Source organism: Melopsittacus undulatus, chromosome 5 (assembly GCF_012275295.1).
Source record: "Melopsittacus undulatus isolate bMelUnd1 chromosome 5, bMelUnd1.mat.Z, whole genome shotgun sequence".
NCBI lineage: Eukaryota > Metazoa > Chordata > Aves > Psittaciformes > Psittaculidae > Melopsittacus > Melopsittacus undulatus.
Window position 1 is genome coordinate 6,879,240 of NC_047531.1, and position 16,135 is coordinate 6,895,374.

At 41.5% G+C, this 16,135-nt stretch overlaps 1 protein-coding gene across 1 annotated transcript in view; it reads right to left on the minus strand.

The window, feature by feature from the left end:
• Positions 1–16,135, minus strand: part of MSRB3 (methionine sulfoxide reductase B3) — an 82,471-nt gene that overhangs the window by 42,886 nt on the left and 23,450 nt on the right. The window contains exons 3-4 of the mRNA XM_034063391.1: positions 6,507–6,615; positions 4,616–4,693 (exon numbers count right to left, since the gene is read on the minus strand). Coding sequence (XP_033919282.1) covers positions 4,616–4,693; positions 6,507–6,615 — 187 coding nt within the window. The remainder of the gene's footprint in view (positions 1–4,615; positions 4,694–6,506; positions 6,616–16,135) is intronic.

Here is a 16,135-nt window from a genome sequence, read left to right on the forward strand (position 1 = left end):
ATGAGAACTGCTTAGTAATACTTCCTCATGACTGATTGAGCCAGCTTGTGCCCAGGCAGCCAAGAAGGCCAACAGCATCCAGGTTTGTATGAGAAATAGTGTGGGCAGCAGTACTAGTAAAGTGATTATCCCCTGTACTTGGTACTGGTGAGGCCACATCTCAAACCCTGCTTTCAGTTCTGGGCCTCTCACTACAAGGAAGACATTGAGATGCTGGATCAGGTCCAGAGAAGGGCAACGAAGCTGGTGAAGGGTCTGGGGCACAAGTCTTATGAGGAATGGCTGAAGGACCTGGGGGGGCTTAGTCTGGAGAAGGCTCAGGGGAGACATTATGGCTCTCTACAACTACCTGAAAGGAAGTTGTAGCAAGGTGGGGTTGGTCTGTTCTCCTAAGTGATAGGATGAAACGGCCTCAAGTTGTTCCAGGTGAGGTTAAGACTGGATATTAGGAAGAGTTTATTCACCAGAAAGAGCTGTAAAGCATTAGACAAGGCTGTCCAGGGAACTGGTTGAGTCACCATCCCTGGAGGTGTTTAAAAGGCATGTAGATGTGGCACTGAGGGACATGGTTTAGTGGTAGATTTGGCAGTACTAGGTTAAGAGTTGGACTTGATGATCTGAAAGGTCTTTTCCAACCTAAAAAATTCTATGAGTCTGACATGGTAAGAGCTAACTTACCCCAACCAAATGTCATCAAACAAGCTGCTGGTTTTGACAGAGTTTAGTGAGGAAATGAGAGTCAGCCAGGGCTGATGAAGTTACTCAAGTAGTTCTATTAGATCTCATTAGAGACACTACAGCAGTTACTTCATATGGGATACCCTAGCCAGATAGCCAGTGCTGATTTGTCATTTGGCCTGCTCAGAGGATATAAAGAAAGCATAAAGACCATTAATTAAGCACTCAGTCCTGGGGCGAGGAGATTCTTTGTGCAGATCTAGCCCGATGACTGAAATTCTTCCTTGTGTTCTGAAGTTAAGAGTGGTACAATGCTAACGGCACTGCAATATTGCCCTGTCACACTTTGCTTTCCTCATGATTTGCTTTTGGATGTCACAGAGATGAGGAAGAGACCTGACACAGTTCAGTGAAAATCAAATGAAAACATGACATGAATACGGATGTTGCTGTTTCTCCGAGTGCATGTTCAGAAGAGCCAATGCCATTACCAAGAATTCCTTCCAGGAAGCAATAAAGGCAGCATTGGGTGATTTATGAAGACTTGGCAATTCATTCCTTGGCCCTAAAAACTGGAAACTGACACAACAATAATATTTCTTTCTTTTTTTTTTAAACGGAAATCATTCTCCCAGGCTTCCCAGTTCCCATCCATACCACATCTTTCTCACACAGCCCTGCATATGGTAAAGGCCATGACCGTAGTTTATTAAACATTGAAGAGCTCCTCTTGTATGGCAATAGCACAAGCTGTGGATTCCAACTGGGTCCATTCTAACCTGCTCTTGCTGTGGCTATGGACAGAATGGCATTTTGCATAGTGTACCACAAAATACCTTGGAAAACGGAAGTAGGGGCCATCCTGCAATTACACACAGACCTTAGAAAACACTGAGGATTGAAGTGGTGTAGGTGGCTCCCTGTGAACTGATACTGAAACACACAACCTTCCTGCCATGATAAACGTGGCTCAAAAAGTAATAACATGAGCAGGTATAACTGATAAGCGTGAGGGTTTTTTTCTTTGGCTGATTAGTTTTCTACCAGATGAGTGTGCTGCACTGGGACATGCTCCAGCTGCACCAGGTGAGGTCCAGCGACAGGGAAAATACACCCTAGAGAAAGGCAGGGGAAAGAGGGCTGATGATTTTAGCTTAAGCTTGCAGCTAGGCTGGAGTAAGCATAGCACAAAACCGCATAGGGGTTGGCTTGCAGAAAAGGAGGTCCTTGAGATTAGTTTATTGTCTCCCTCATTTATTGCTTTCTATGGGCAGCTGTACCTGGATGTGGGAGACTGTCTGGCATGAAAGTTCAGAGATGTAACAATTAGATTCAAAGGCATGATTATGGATTTTATGTGTGAGGCACCTTTGTGGAAAAAGTTAAAGCTTTCTCTCCATAAAGCTTGGGAGGTTTCTCATAACACTAGTACATGTAGTACATAACACTAGGTAGATGAAGAGATGTTAAATTCCTAATTGTTTCTTTTATCTTTCTTGTGATAGAGACAGAGTTCTGTTTTAGAGACGTACCAAAAACCAGGTCTTTCATCTGGAGTGTAAAATTCATGTGTTCCCTGACCTCATGTGTCACACGGTAATGAAACAACGTAAATCAGAAATGTTAAAAGTTGAAGTTTGTTAATATTACTGCTGAAGCTCCAGTCTCTTTCCCAGTTAAACTGACAGATCTACAGTCCAAATATATATATTTACAGATTACAACGACACAAAGGAAAAAAATTAATGGACACCCAATGAGAAACAAATGGAATACAAGTTTCAGATTACTATCTGCAAATTAAAAGAAGAAAAGAAATGCTACCATAAAACCAACTTGCATTTTAAATGGGGCAATGGTATTTCTTTGTATTGTACCACCTCACTCTTCAGAAAATACTTTGGTGATTTACACTCTGTTGGGAAATGTAGTAGACAACATACATTTGGCATTCTATTATCTATGTTTCCTTCTCACTTTTTTAGCTGGTTGAAGCAGTCACCAAGATACAGGAATGCATCTTCCCTATTTGAGGAAGACATTATATACTGATTTTTTGGGGTCAGTAAAACAAAAGAAGATGGACCCCTCTTAGCCTCTCCATTTCTTCCCACCTTTGCCAGCCACTTCGGAACAACTGGTTGAATATGATGTAGACCAGAGATGGCAAGAGCCACACAAAGACTTTGCAGAGAATGGGCTAAGGCCAGCCCAGCCTTGGGACACATTAGCCAGATGTTTTTCTCAGGTGCCCACTGGCCTGGGATTTATTACAAATAAAAGCCAACTTCCCTCTTTCCCGTTCTCTCCTCCCATAAAATCCATGGGGAGTCTCCAAGAGAATCAGAAAACAGGGACATTTCCATACATCTCCTTTCACATAGCAAAATCCAACTCATTAACTCAAAAAAGTCAAGACTGTGCCAAAGCATACTGTGCACTTGAGATAATCACAGGTAAGTCTCATATTGCAGGTTTTTCTCATACTAAATAGATTCAGAAAGCAAATGGAAACTGGTTCACATTCACTTATGTGAACTACTGCTGTCCAAATCTCACCCCAACAAAAAAACCCTACTCTTTCTCCTGCAGACAATAAAAAGAAAGCCAATCTTGAAGATAGAAGGTGAAATCCTTGCTCCAATGCATTTATTTGCCAAATCTGAATTTACTTTAACAGAGCCAGGATTTCCCCCATAAAGATTTAGCTATAGTAAGCAGGGGAATGTCTAAATGGCAGAGTAGAAAACCAGGTTATGGGGACTTTAGATCTCCACTTTGTACCGCCAAGCCAAGCACCACAGTAACACACGACATGAGAATACTGCCTTGGCTGAGTTCACAAAAGTCAGTTTTCCAACTCAAAAGATTTACATTATTACTTAAGTTTCTGCAGGTAATCCTCCTAACAGATAAATCAAACCTAACAGAGATGAACTGCTTCTTTCATCTTTGCAGACAGACTCTTGAGAACAACTATCACTGTCACATCTGGTGATTCTGGAGCTACATCAGTTTTATCTTCCTTTATAACCTATTACTGACCCAACTTCCTGTATTATTAGCGCTCTCCTGACCATCCTGCTTCACGCTGCTGTAAAGGAACCTCTTCAAGTGAGATGGACTGAGTCAGTGTGAAATGAGGGAAAAAAACCAAGCAAAAACCTGAAATTCTTCATCAGAATGAACACAAGCAGCTAGAAATAATAATAAAAACAGACATACACAATTGAATCCCTGCAGAACAATGCAGTGATTGAGAGAATTCAATCAGCACTGCTTCTAGCACCAAATTTAGGGCCATAATTCCCACAGTACTTCTAAAGAGCATTTTTCATGCAATGCAATTTCTTTCTTAGTCCTTAACTGAATCCCTAAACCAGCTCTCTATGTATGCTGATAGGGATGGAAGAAAACTCAGTAAGTAATGCAATTTTCCTGACTTTTGTTTTCTTAACTGCTTGAATTCCCCAAAAAACATCTACTTTTTTCTCCATTATCAGATACAATGCTACAGCATGGATGCAATATGGCCATCTGGGATGTAGATCTTAAAGCTCCCTGTGAGTAATGCTAACAGCCAAAACTCAGTATCTGTCAGCGCAGTGAAAGACAGTGTTACAACTACTTGGCATGGCTGCATACAAGAAATAAAAAGAAGAGAATTATTACTTTTTTTTCTGTCAAATCACCTATTTTATCTGGATTATTTTATATTTTATTTTGTAAATTATTTACTAAATATTTATTAAATCTTTAAGACTAATTTTACTATAGCATTATTATTTACATTTCTTCTTTTGTACCCCTTATCAATTTGAGTGACTGAAATGATTTTACACAATTACCTAAGTACTGGAATATGAACAAAATCACACAAGAACACAGCACATAAACTAAGAGACAGAAATCTCAAAGCTATATTTAGCATACTCACTTGAATAAAGGAGTCCCACAAACAACACATTTGTATATTCCTTGAGCTTTATGATGTGTGTACTCCCCCTCAAAGGCACTGGGAAAACAATAACACTACATTTTAAAAAGAAATTCAGGGATTTGGGGGGGGTTAATTATTAAATTAGCCAAGACTTAAGGAAAATGTTACAGAAAAAAAAGAGCAAACCACGATTTAAAAGTTGGCAGTTGCTTTTTATTAAAGGCAGCAAATAAAGCAGGCACAGGAAAAGGGGAATGTCCTCATTAGCGTGCCTCAGGTGTTACGTACCATGCAAGAGGAAGCAAGCTGTCCCACACTTCTCAACAACAACAACAAAAAGGGAAAATCTGGACTCTCCCCCTGTTTGGCAAGCGTTAACTTTGTGTAAACAGGGCTGTCTGATGTGTGGCTGAGCCTGCCTAGGACGGGCTCTGGGTCTGCCTGGGGAGCGTGCCAGCAGCGGTGGGCTCAGCTGCTGAGGTGGCCGAGGTGTGAAGCACCCGGTGCTGACCTGGTGCTGGGTGAGGCTGTGATGGGCTGCCCAGACACGGAGGCATTGTAGCTGAAAATACAATAATTGCTCCGCGATTTCAAGCTGTGCACGCCTTATATTTTTAGTTGAAAAGCAATATTACAGCTTTAAGGGAATATTTTTCTAAGTTAACAATCGAAAAGGCTAGGAGGTCATTCATCTAATACGAATCAGCTGCACTCGCCCAACAAAAAGCCTATGTGCTCAGCAGCTTGTTTTTATTATCCTTTCACCCTTTTTATGAGGTCCAATTTTTTTTTATAAACAGGATTTTTAAGAATGACCTAATCTCCGATTGTTTGTGCGCATTAAATCACGTTGTTGGTCCCGTACACAAGAGTGAGGAGGGCTGGGGTTGGGGGAGGCAGGCTCCCGGTAGAGACCAGCATCCCCCTGCCCCTCCAGGGCTGTGGCAGATGAAGGGGGACGGGGTGGAGAGAGGGAACACCAACCTACTGCTCCCCCTTTCCCAGCAGATTCAGTATGTGCTGTTGGGAAGAGCGCTGCTGGTTAACTGGGACCCCACGTGCGATGGAGAGCCCTTTCAGGTCATGAATGAAAACAAGCAGTTACATCATTAGTACGTTTGGAGCAGAGGTAAAGCCAGGGCCTTATGCCAAGCTCAGTGGTATAAATTAGACAACAAAAAATGGCTAGGCCTTGGCAAGTTACCTTCATGCTGGAATCAGCTGAGAGAGAGACTTTATTCACTAAAAACAGCCTTGGAAGCGAGTCTGTCTTTTTTTTCCTCCAGGACTCAGGGCTGGCTTCCAGCGACTAAAGCCATGTGAGGGCAGTTATTGAAAATTTTTGACATTCCAACCACAAATGAGCCAATAAATACCTTCTCCACATGTGCTTCAAAAAGAAATTGGAGTGGGGTGGAAAAGAACTAAATTATGCTACCTTCTTTCTGCAGCCAAAATGTCTATACTTACAATGGCCACCTTCAAACCTCCAGCCTCCTGGCATGGGGCCACTTCCCTCGTGGTTCTGCTTACTGCGATGTCTTCCAAAAAAAAGTGTATCTAAACTGCTATTACTTCCACACATTTCGTAGTAAACTAAAAACAGACTCTAAACATGAGCCTGGTGACTTTATAAGACATGCAGTGTTCATTAAAACAGAAAGTCACACAAGACCCCTGGCCTTGGCCCCCATGCTGCAGATGCTTGTCTTTGCAGTGGTGTTAATTTGTAGGGGTTAGTAAACAAGTGCAGAAATCCCAGGGTAAAAAAAAAGAAATAACAAAGTCAAAAACTTGGTGGGGAAGGTGAGGAAGCACCAGGAAGAGGAGGCAGAGGACAGAAAGATGCCTGTGCTTTGAGGACTCTGTTTCCTTCATCCTGCCTTACCTTTCAGTCCCCTTCTCCTGAGTGACATGGTACTGCAAGGGTGTCAGCCGCTTCCTCAGCTCCTCCTGGGAAAAGACCACCTTACAGTCCTTTTTATCCCTACATGACCCTGCAAAGGGAGAGGATATGGGAGAAGGAGCCTTTTTAGCTTAAATCCTGAATAATTGCTTTGGCAGACGGCCACAGCATAGCTTCTGCATTCACTTGTCAATGACCAGACCGGTCCCTAATGCACGAAGAATGGCTCAGCTGAACTGCAGCTGATTATTTCTTCAAATCCAAGTTTAAAAAAAGCATTTTGTTTGAGTGCCAGGTGATTCCACTGGAGCAGTGACAACGTGCTACAGCCAAAGCCCTTCGGTGTGTTATACACTGAATGCTTGCGCACACAAAATCATTCACAAGGAAGTAACATTTTCCCAACCATTATGAAAAAGAGAAAACAAATCTGCAAAACAAAAACTAACTTCATCTGAAAGGTTCTTTGCAAGACATCTATATTGGAGACCAATGGTAATGGGCATATGATGTTCAGCCATAACATCCAACAATTCCATTAAATTTTAAGGTAGCTGAAAAACAGTTCTGAATCGTTAGAATTCCAGTCAGGTTGATTTAACTTCTAGTTGCATCCTCATCTTTTCACTTTATAACGTTAACCACTGCATTTTGTTCATTGTTGAAACACTAAATAGGAGCCCTGAAGCACAATTTCTTTATGCACAAAGCCGTACAAGGTTCAACAATAATCTTGTGAAAATTAGGGTTGTCATTGAAGTTCCCCCCCCAAACCTCATGCTTTGATTAGTTCCCACAGAAAATCACAGGAGTACATCAGGATTACTGTAAAAATCATTTGTGCAGTGCAAAATTTCACATCAGGAAAGAAAAAATAACAATAAAGCTGCTTTTGAGAATGAAAACCCCCAAAGTAGGAAGAGAAATTGCCCCATATTCAAGTAACTTTGATAATCGCTTGCAAAAATTAGCTGACAAAATACAGCAGGGAAAGAGCTCTCTAATTGTGACAGTAATTAAAATATGGTACAATTAGAAATAAACAGTCCCAACAAAAATATTTTTTGCTAGTAATGTATATACACTCATAAAAAGACCAATTGTGTTCCCAAAGTAGAGGGAACAGAGCTACCCATCTGTATGTCATTTAGTACAGGAGAGGCAATGGCAGGTTTAAATTACATGGTATTGGATTGCAATTTCCTAACATTGGATGCTTTTCTGCTTTTTTACCTTGAGTCATTACTAAGGAGCGTTCATAAAAAGTAGCTTAAAGCACAGATGCTTGCAAATCATTTAAGAAAAGATGTTTCTTTCTTCCTCCCCCTCTTCTTTTCTCATGTTTCTAATGTGTGGGGGTGGGTGAAGAGGGGAGAAAGAAAAAGAATAATGCTGTTGGTCACTACTGACTAACCCTAGGAAGTATTTTCAGGAAGAAAAAAGTAAAATTGAAAACATCTGATTGAAGTAAATAGTGCAAACATAAAAAGCTTTACTAGTGAAAGAAAGGTATTGAAAAGCGACTTTATTTCATAGATTAGAAATTACTTTTGATCTAAACATTCTTAAAAACAGATTGTTTTCCACTCTGAGCCATCTCATTAGCTGTGCTGCAGAGCCTTCGTTTTAATGGCAAGCTTTGAAAGAGTGCTGCTGTATGCCTTTGTTAGCTTCAATCTTATTTGGGAGAGGGATAAAGATTTCATTCCAGGTCTCTTTGTTTGTCTTTCAAGAACCACTAAAGCAGCATTCACACAAATTTTGCAGGAATGTGCCCTGTGCCATAGCTTACAAATTATTTGGTTTTGGTGCACTTAAAGGTCACCTTCCAAATTAGCAAAATTTTCCTACATCCTGGCTTTTCAACCTTAAATGTAAATATTGTTTCCTAACTGTAAGTGAGGTTTGTTCTTCATAACGTTTGGTTGCTTATTTAAAGATGTCAAACGTTGGAGGTTTTTATTCTCCGAATGTACAGGGCTCTAGGACTAATAAGTCTTTCAAAGTATAGCTAACAGGGAAAGGAAGCATATTGCATTATATAAATAGCTATTGTTTTGTCGCATTGCACAGCTCAGAAAGAAACTGTTTGAAAGACGGTTTTTCATCTGTAATTTCAGTATTAAAAAGTTGGCAAAGAATCTCACAAACCAACACGTCTTCACTTAGAAAAATATCTACCAATTATTATTTTTGTTTAAATTCTATTTGCTCCTTAGATGTTTCAAGAAAGCAAACAAAGCATTGACTTCCCACTGGAAAAAAGTGGGAGAAAATGCTGAATGCTTTAAGGAATGCCGGTATTCCCTCTTTTCTCTCTGAATGCTTTTTTACCTACTTTAAAAATGTAATGCTGTTCTATCAACAGGCTCCCTATATGCACAAGAAAATTCCGATAAGCCATTTGATCCATGACACGGATCAGAAGTCGGAAGCGTGTTATAAAGGGTTTTTTCCCCCACTGTTTTTAATAACTGTGTTTTACAATACAGACAGTATTTATGTCTACAGGGGAATTCTGCCAAACTGCACTGGGGCAAACTGCAAACCACCCCAACAAAGGACTCACTGGGGTTGTAATTTAATAGAGTACACATCAGCGAAAAGCTACAGTTGCATTACAAATAATAAAGAAAATCTCTTAGTGCAGCCCTCAGTACCCAAGGACAACCCTATTCAATTAATTACACTTATTACTTAACTGCTAACAACAAAAAAAATGGCTCAGCAAATCGATTACACTATTTGGATATTGCCAAAGAGCCAAGGAGGTAAAGCAAAGGATGTAAGAATATGATACTGGAAACAGGGCCAACTCACACGCCTCAATAAAATGCAAGGTACAATAAAAACGACTGCATGAGACCCTAGGAATACAGTTCTTCAGTTAAGAAAAACATTACTTATAAGAGAGACAAAAGTGCTCAACTTGCAGTACAAGAGCGGCTGCTTCCAGTTTTACAACTGTTCCTTTATGGCATATTTGAGATGACTGCTACATTCAATCCAACTGTCCCTATCTTGGGAGGGGAAAACATAAAGCTACACAAATATATGCCCAACATGGGAGAAACTGCTACTAGTAATGCAACTGTTGTCAAACTCATTACTAAAGCAGAGAACAGAGGTGCAGGCTGGCCACCTTCCTCAGTCTGTCTCCCCAAAGAAGGAACAAGGTTTGGGCTGTGGGAAGGGCTCTCATTAAGGCAACAAACTTCTTCAGCAACTCAGGTGTACAGGCTGGTCCACAGTTGGCTTGGAAATTATGTGGTCCAGGGCAGAAGAAATAAAAGGCTATAATCTTTACAAATAGCATGACATCAGTGTGATTACATTTGAGGTGAGACTGAATTAAATACACAGTGAGAATAACAGAGTCCAGAGCTCTGAGCTAGAGCTATATTAGGACTTCGGTTTGGATCTCAGTTGTTCTCTGGAGGTGATGCTCTAGGCAATGCCTTTTAGAAGAGCTCAGGACAGCGATGTTCCTAACCCAGTTAGATCCAGTTGTTAGGAGTGGCAAACGCTGACCTACAAGGGCAGACAAAATTCCATGTGCATTCCACTGCAGGATATGAGGACAGATTAAATCTCTCTAATCAGTGCAGCCTGGTGCATTCGTTGGGGTCAGTGCCCATTAGAAGAGCAGAGCATAGGCAACTCTTCCACGAAGAGGCACCAGCATTTCCACTTGATGCCTTCAGCCTTTTGCCAGAAATTACAGCTCTACTGAAGGCTCTTCAGATCCTGGAGCACGATTAAGGTTTTGCAAAGAAAAGGCCAGGCTCACAAACCTTAAATGCATAAGCATAAAACAAAAAGCTGAGGAGAGTGAAACGAACACCAACAGAAACCTTTCTGGAGCCTTCACAGCATTCCTGTGCTTAGGAATGGCTTCTCTGAAAAGCAACACAATGCACACTAACATTTACCATTCACCTGCAGACTATGGGAATTTCAGAGTTCAGCTCTGGGCACCTCCTCTGTATGAATGAAGTGAACAGAAAGTATTTTCTGGGTGTTGACCTGATAATGAAGACATTAGGCATCTCATCTCACATATAAATTCCATTTTCCATTGACCTTTTCAAATCTGTGGTTCATAAAACAGGCATGTGCCATTTCCTTCCATATAAGCAATCACAAGAAAACTAGCAATGAGATCCGTCCAGACAGATGGACACAAGTTAGCAGACCATTACTCCTCACCACTCAGCCCTTCAGTTGCTCCAGCATGCTGAAGGGTAGCTATTAGGGCCCGATATACCCTGAAATACTGTGGAATTTTGCCTGGTGGCTTTCCTTCTTCAAATAGTCTTTCAAACTGCTCTAACAAATTTCTCTTATGTTTTGTTGCTTCCTATCACTGCAATTAACATTTCAGCTGCGTGGAAGACACAGCATACATTTTCTTCCTTCTACATATGCTTATGTTCCACTGGCATTAATGGACATTGCAGTCATGCACTGAGCACATACCATTAAGACTTCCTGAATTAAATTCAGCAAGATCAAATGTTCCAGCAGAGCACAGCCATATAATAAATTGGGCTTCTAGTTTTCAGTACTACTTCTTTTAATATACCCAAGCAGGTTTCTAGGGACCTTCCAGCACGTTTTATTATTCATACACCACCCCAGCTCCAATCCTGCAATGTGACCTGTATGAGCAAACCCCTGGGAACATGCAGCTCTCCAACAGCTACATAAGGGTCTACGAATGTACATCAGATTACAGGATCTGGCTCTAAGTATACATCTTCTATTAAGTATGTATGAAGTATATTAACATTAAATTATTATGATTCTATGATCTCTAGGCTTCCCAAAGCCTGTACCCTCCTAAGTGGGTCATACCTTAGTCATCAATGGTAAACTACGTCAAACTGATGTGAAGAGGAATCCTGCAAGGTTAAAAACCAATTGCATACATTTCTTTAAGTAAATAGCCTTACATATGCTGTCACTAACACTATTATTAAAAGAGGAACCTCTCATTTTTATTATTTCAAATTTTGTTTCCACAGTTTATGCCTTTTGTTTACAGTTTTGCCTCTCTCTTAGGGAAAGGCAAATGCACAACTCACATTTGTTTAGCCTGTTCTCTGCAGCCTCTAGTCTGTAAGCTTAGCAGAATGCCACAGTGTCCTCTCTGCAAACAAGCCAGGAGCTGCTCACCTAGTTGAAAAAAGTACAGCTCTTGAAAATGCGAATCGATGCAAACAGTTCTACTGGCTTGTAAATTGGAAAACACTGTTTTAAAAAACCTGTATTTGACGTGATAGAACTTGTAATCCCATCACAAGCCATTTTAAATTACCTAAGCACACTGCTGAGTAGGACAGATGTTGCAAAAGAACTCTGAAACCTTGGGAGGTCAAGTTTAAGTAAAATCCAAACTTCACCAGTAAAGAAAACCCCTGTAGATGTTTTACACATTGAAAAACAGATCTGTGCTTCTCTGAAGGACGGCTCCTCTGCTTTCTTGCTCTAGGTAGGTTACTCCCACCCGCTGCTGAAATGCCATTTGCAGTTTCATGCAAGCATTAGGAGTAATGGGGTGAAGACCATTGCCATTATATTGTGCGCTGAAAATCCAAAAGCCAGGTAGCAGGACAGTAGTTATGACTTTGGGTCAAATGCCAGGTTCCATCTTAAAAGAACACCAGCCCAAAATTAACTGTTTTAAAAGAAATAATTTACTTAACACCCAGGAGGGTCACATAGCCACACGGGAAAGGCAAGCCCCTTCTTTGCAAATGTGTGAGCTTCCCATGCAAACAGAGCTCTCACGTTTATTTTTGCCACCTGGTCATCAGCATGGCTCATGTTTTACATCAGTGTAGATTGTTTGAGTGACCATCACAGATCTCCCACATAAGACAGCAAAGTTCTCAAGCACCAAAAAAACCCTCCAAACCCCCCCAAATCTCCTAACTCCCAACTCATGCATCTCCTCTGTGTATTCATTTTCTTTGCAAGAGAAGCAGGACTAGGACCCCATTGGTCCCAGTACAGGCAGCATCTATGGGATTGGAGGCTACCTTGTTTCCGCAGGTCTTCAAGCATCTTTGCAGCAGGTTACATGGCTGAGGTAGCAATGCATGTCAAAGCAGCATTCCCTGGAAAAGAGATCTGAAGCTGCCTCCCCTCCTTGCCAATGTAAAAGAAACCCCATCTAACAAAAGGTTGAAGTGTTTTGTGTAGTGAGGAAAGGGGAAAGGAAAGCAACCCCGTTTGTCCTCTCCAGGGATGTCTACTTTACTTCGTTATCTCACATTAATGAAATAAAAGCCACAATCTTGGTCTCACCACCTTTACAAATGATAACCACTGAAGACTACACCACCACCCTGTGCTGGCCGGTGGAGGTGAAGGCAGCTACCCTGGGGCTGTCATCTTCCCCAGTTCTATAGCTATGGCAGCATGTGGCTGCTTAGCAGAGGTTGTTCAATAGAAGCACCTTTAATTAAGTGGAGCAAATGCTCATTATGTTAATAAACTGCCATTTTCGTTACCCCTTCTGCCAAGATGGCCCAAGATAGAGTGCAAGGGGCAGCTGACCTACTTGCCTTACTCTTGGATGCAAACCAGGCAAGACAAGATCAAGATCTGTTGGTACAGCAGTGGAGGGAAAAACATTTATAACGATGGATTTCTCTTCCTCTCTCCTCTCTAATAGATGAAGAGACTTTTGTTTTGCTGATGTGACCCTAGCACCTTTCACAGACCCTACATTTGTTTAAATTAAAAGCATGGAAGGCAGGGATGCTGAGCACTCTGTATCTGGTCACTATATTTCTGTCCAAAATCAGTAAAAAGGTGCACAACATACAGAAAGGCATTTTATTAACAGTAGAATTAAGCTGATTTTAATAAGAGTGCTTTATGCTACCTTTTGCATTCAAAATATTTCAGAACACCATCAAAATAAGTTTATTCACACAGCTTTAATAAAGGTTTAACCCTGCAGCAGAAACAACTATAAAGTCAGCATTTGCCAGCAGTTACCACAGTGGTGTGTTGCTTACTGTGGCATTCAGGCTGCTGCTAAATCCTCCTGCTGCTCCCTCCACAACAGTGATGAGTGGCCTGTGAAATGAGCACCATGTTTCAAGACTCAAGGTGCTGCAGTCTATACTTGGGATGGGGGTGGAGTAAAGGAGCAGGGTGAGGGAAGGTCTTTCTTCTCCTCCAGTTCCCCACAACAAAGTCTAACCCCAAGGAAAACCTGTTCTGTCTTCAGCTGTTCAGGAACCCTTTTAGTGAAGACTCAAGCAGGTACAGCCTGCTCTGCGGCCTTTTCATCCCACATCTCCAAGCTCTGAGGGACATACCCAGCATGAGGACAGGAACAGCTGGAATACACTGTGTGCCAGCTGTTGCTCTGCTATGACCACCATGGAAAACACTTGTAGCCCCCTCCCCTCTCAACCTGCTTCGGGGCTAAAGGTAAAGAAACAGCAAAAAAGGTTAGTAACTGCCAACTTCTTTCCCTAGTGGGCCTTTCAGACTTCCATATGTTTCTGCAAAACTCAGCCATGCTTAATGGGTCAGGAAGATGGGGTCAAGCCCTATAAAAGGCCTTTAAGAGGACTCAGTTGAGTCCTTCACTGCTCCGCTCTCCTTGGGACTCCCTGACCAGAGCCAGAGCATTGAGCAGGAAGTTCTCACCTGCTGTGCACCAAGCTGCCAGCACCAGACATAGGCTGCAGGCAGCCCCTGTCCCACAATAACCTCTCCTCCAGCTGGAGCAGGGGCACTTCCACACCCCAGCCATGCACCCTTCCCAACACAGCTGCTGTGGAAGGAAATCATGGGGTGGCACACATGTTTAGCTTATAACTAAGAACAAACATTTTCTGGTTCTTAGCTCTCTCTGGGACACTAATTCCTCATCTGTGCTGTAGTGACCTATGGCTAACATAACAGCTAAGTTATGGTAATGTTCATGTCTCTGGTGCTTGACTCTTGGTCCACACTCTAGACCTATTCAGTGTGCCACCAAATTTCAAGTTCACACATCCCCTAAATGACCCCCTGGATCATCTCCTCCATCACTTCCTGACTGTATTTTACTGCCTTTAGGATTCACATTCCCATCTTGTACCTTTCCTTGCTCACTTTCCCTCAGCTTAGCAATATACAAAATTTTCCTTTTTGTGTGCTGTCATCTCTCCTTTACATCACATTCTTCTCTGCAACCTTCACCATGTACTCCTCAGGGAAAGGACAAAGTCAGGGGTTGTTTTTAATTGAAGGGGAAAAAAATGAAGGCAGCCCTTAAAGGACTTCTTAGACCTCCAGTTATAAACAGACAGTCCAGTAACTAAAAAAGTAGCTTTTCATGGGAAACACTAAAACACAGGAACACAGTGCTGTAAATTCATCTTTTCCATACCCAACTAAGCAGAAAACACAGTAAGCCTGAGCTGCAGAGGGCACAGGAATGGAACATGGGAAATTTATGAGGTCCCAGAATTAAAACATTCCTGCAAGACGGGTAGAAATGGCTTGTTGTGGGTCCTGTATGGGAGCAGGAGGGGAATGCAAACGATCTTAAGAAATCTATCAGGGAACATATTAAGAAATTGGCTCTGTGCTGGGTCTGGGAGCACAAGAAAGGTCTCATCATCCCTGTGCTACCTAATGCCAGAGTCACACAGGAGCCTCCACTCAGATGCGTCAGGGACAGGCACTTTCTGTCTATTGAGGGAGACTGCAAAACTACCAGAACAACAGTTAAGGGAGAAAAACAGGAAACAAACCCTAGGGTACAAGCAAAAAGGGTACACTAACAAAGGGTTTCTAGTCTTACAATCCCAAGTTCTGCAAGCATCAGGCACAATAAGAGCATCACTCACAATGAGGTATCTACAGATAAATTTCATTCTAAACTGTATCAAATAAGACATCCTAAACTGAATACAAAATAAACATTTCTAGACTGAGTACAAAATACACATGTAAATACAGACTAACATTGAAGGCACTCCCATTAAGGCAGCTATATACAAAGGTAATTTTTAAAACCTATTTTCAAGCCATTCCAAAAATGATAACGTTATGCTCTATGATGATAATATGGCATTCTTGCTATCATATGACTAGAAGGCAGACATACACACAGACATATAATAATGACACACGAACAGCTTCGCATGCTGTTTACTGTTGTGCTCACACAGTGCTTGTTTTCTCCAGACTCTTTTCCAGCATTTATGGAATTCCTCACAACTGCTGGGAGGGAGGAAGCTTGGTCATTTGTAAGACTGTATTTTAAATTTAAAAAGGATTTTTTTTCCAAGTTGATATTTGGTTTTTCTTTTTTGTTTCATTTCTCTTCACAGAAATGAGTTTTAGTTTTCACTCCCCAAGCAGTTCTGAGGAACAAGTACATCCAGCTGAGACCTTGTGTGACATATTTAAACCCAGAGCAAGTTTTTATGTTCAAGATATAAACCCCAGAAAAGAGGGATTTATAATGAAAACACTGACAGGCATTTAACCATAGCCATACTGGTGGGGTTTGCTATACAACGCATCAGTCTTCCTTTTGTTTTCTTTAAGGACATGTGAACAGACATCTGTAATAGTACATCTTTGGTGAT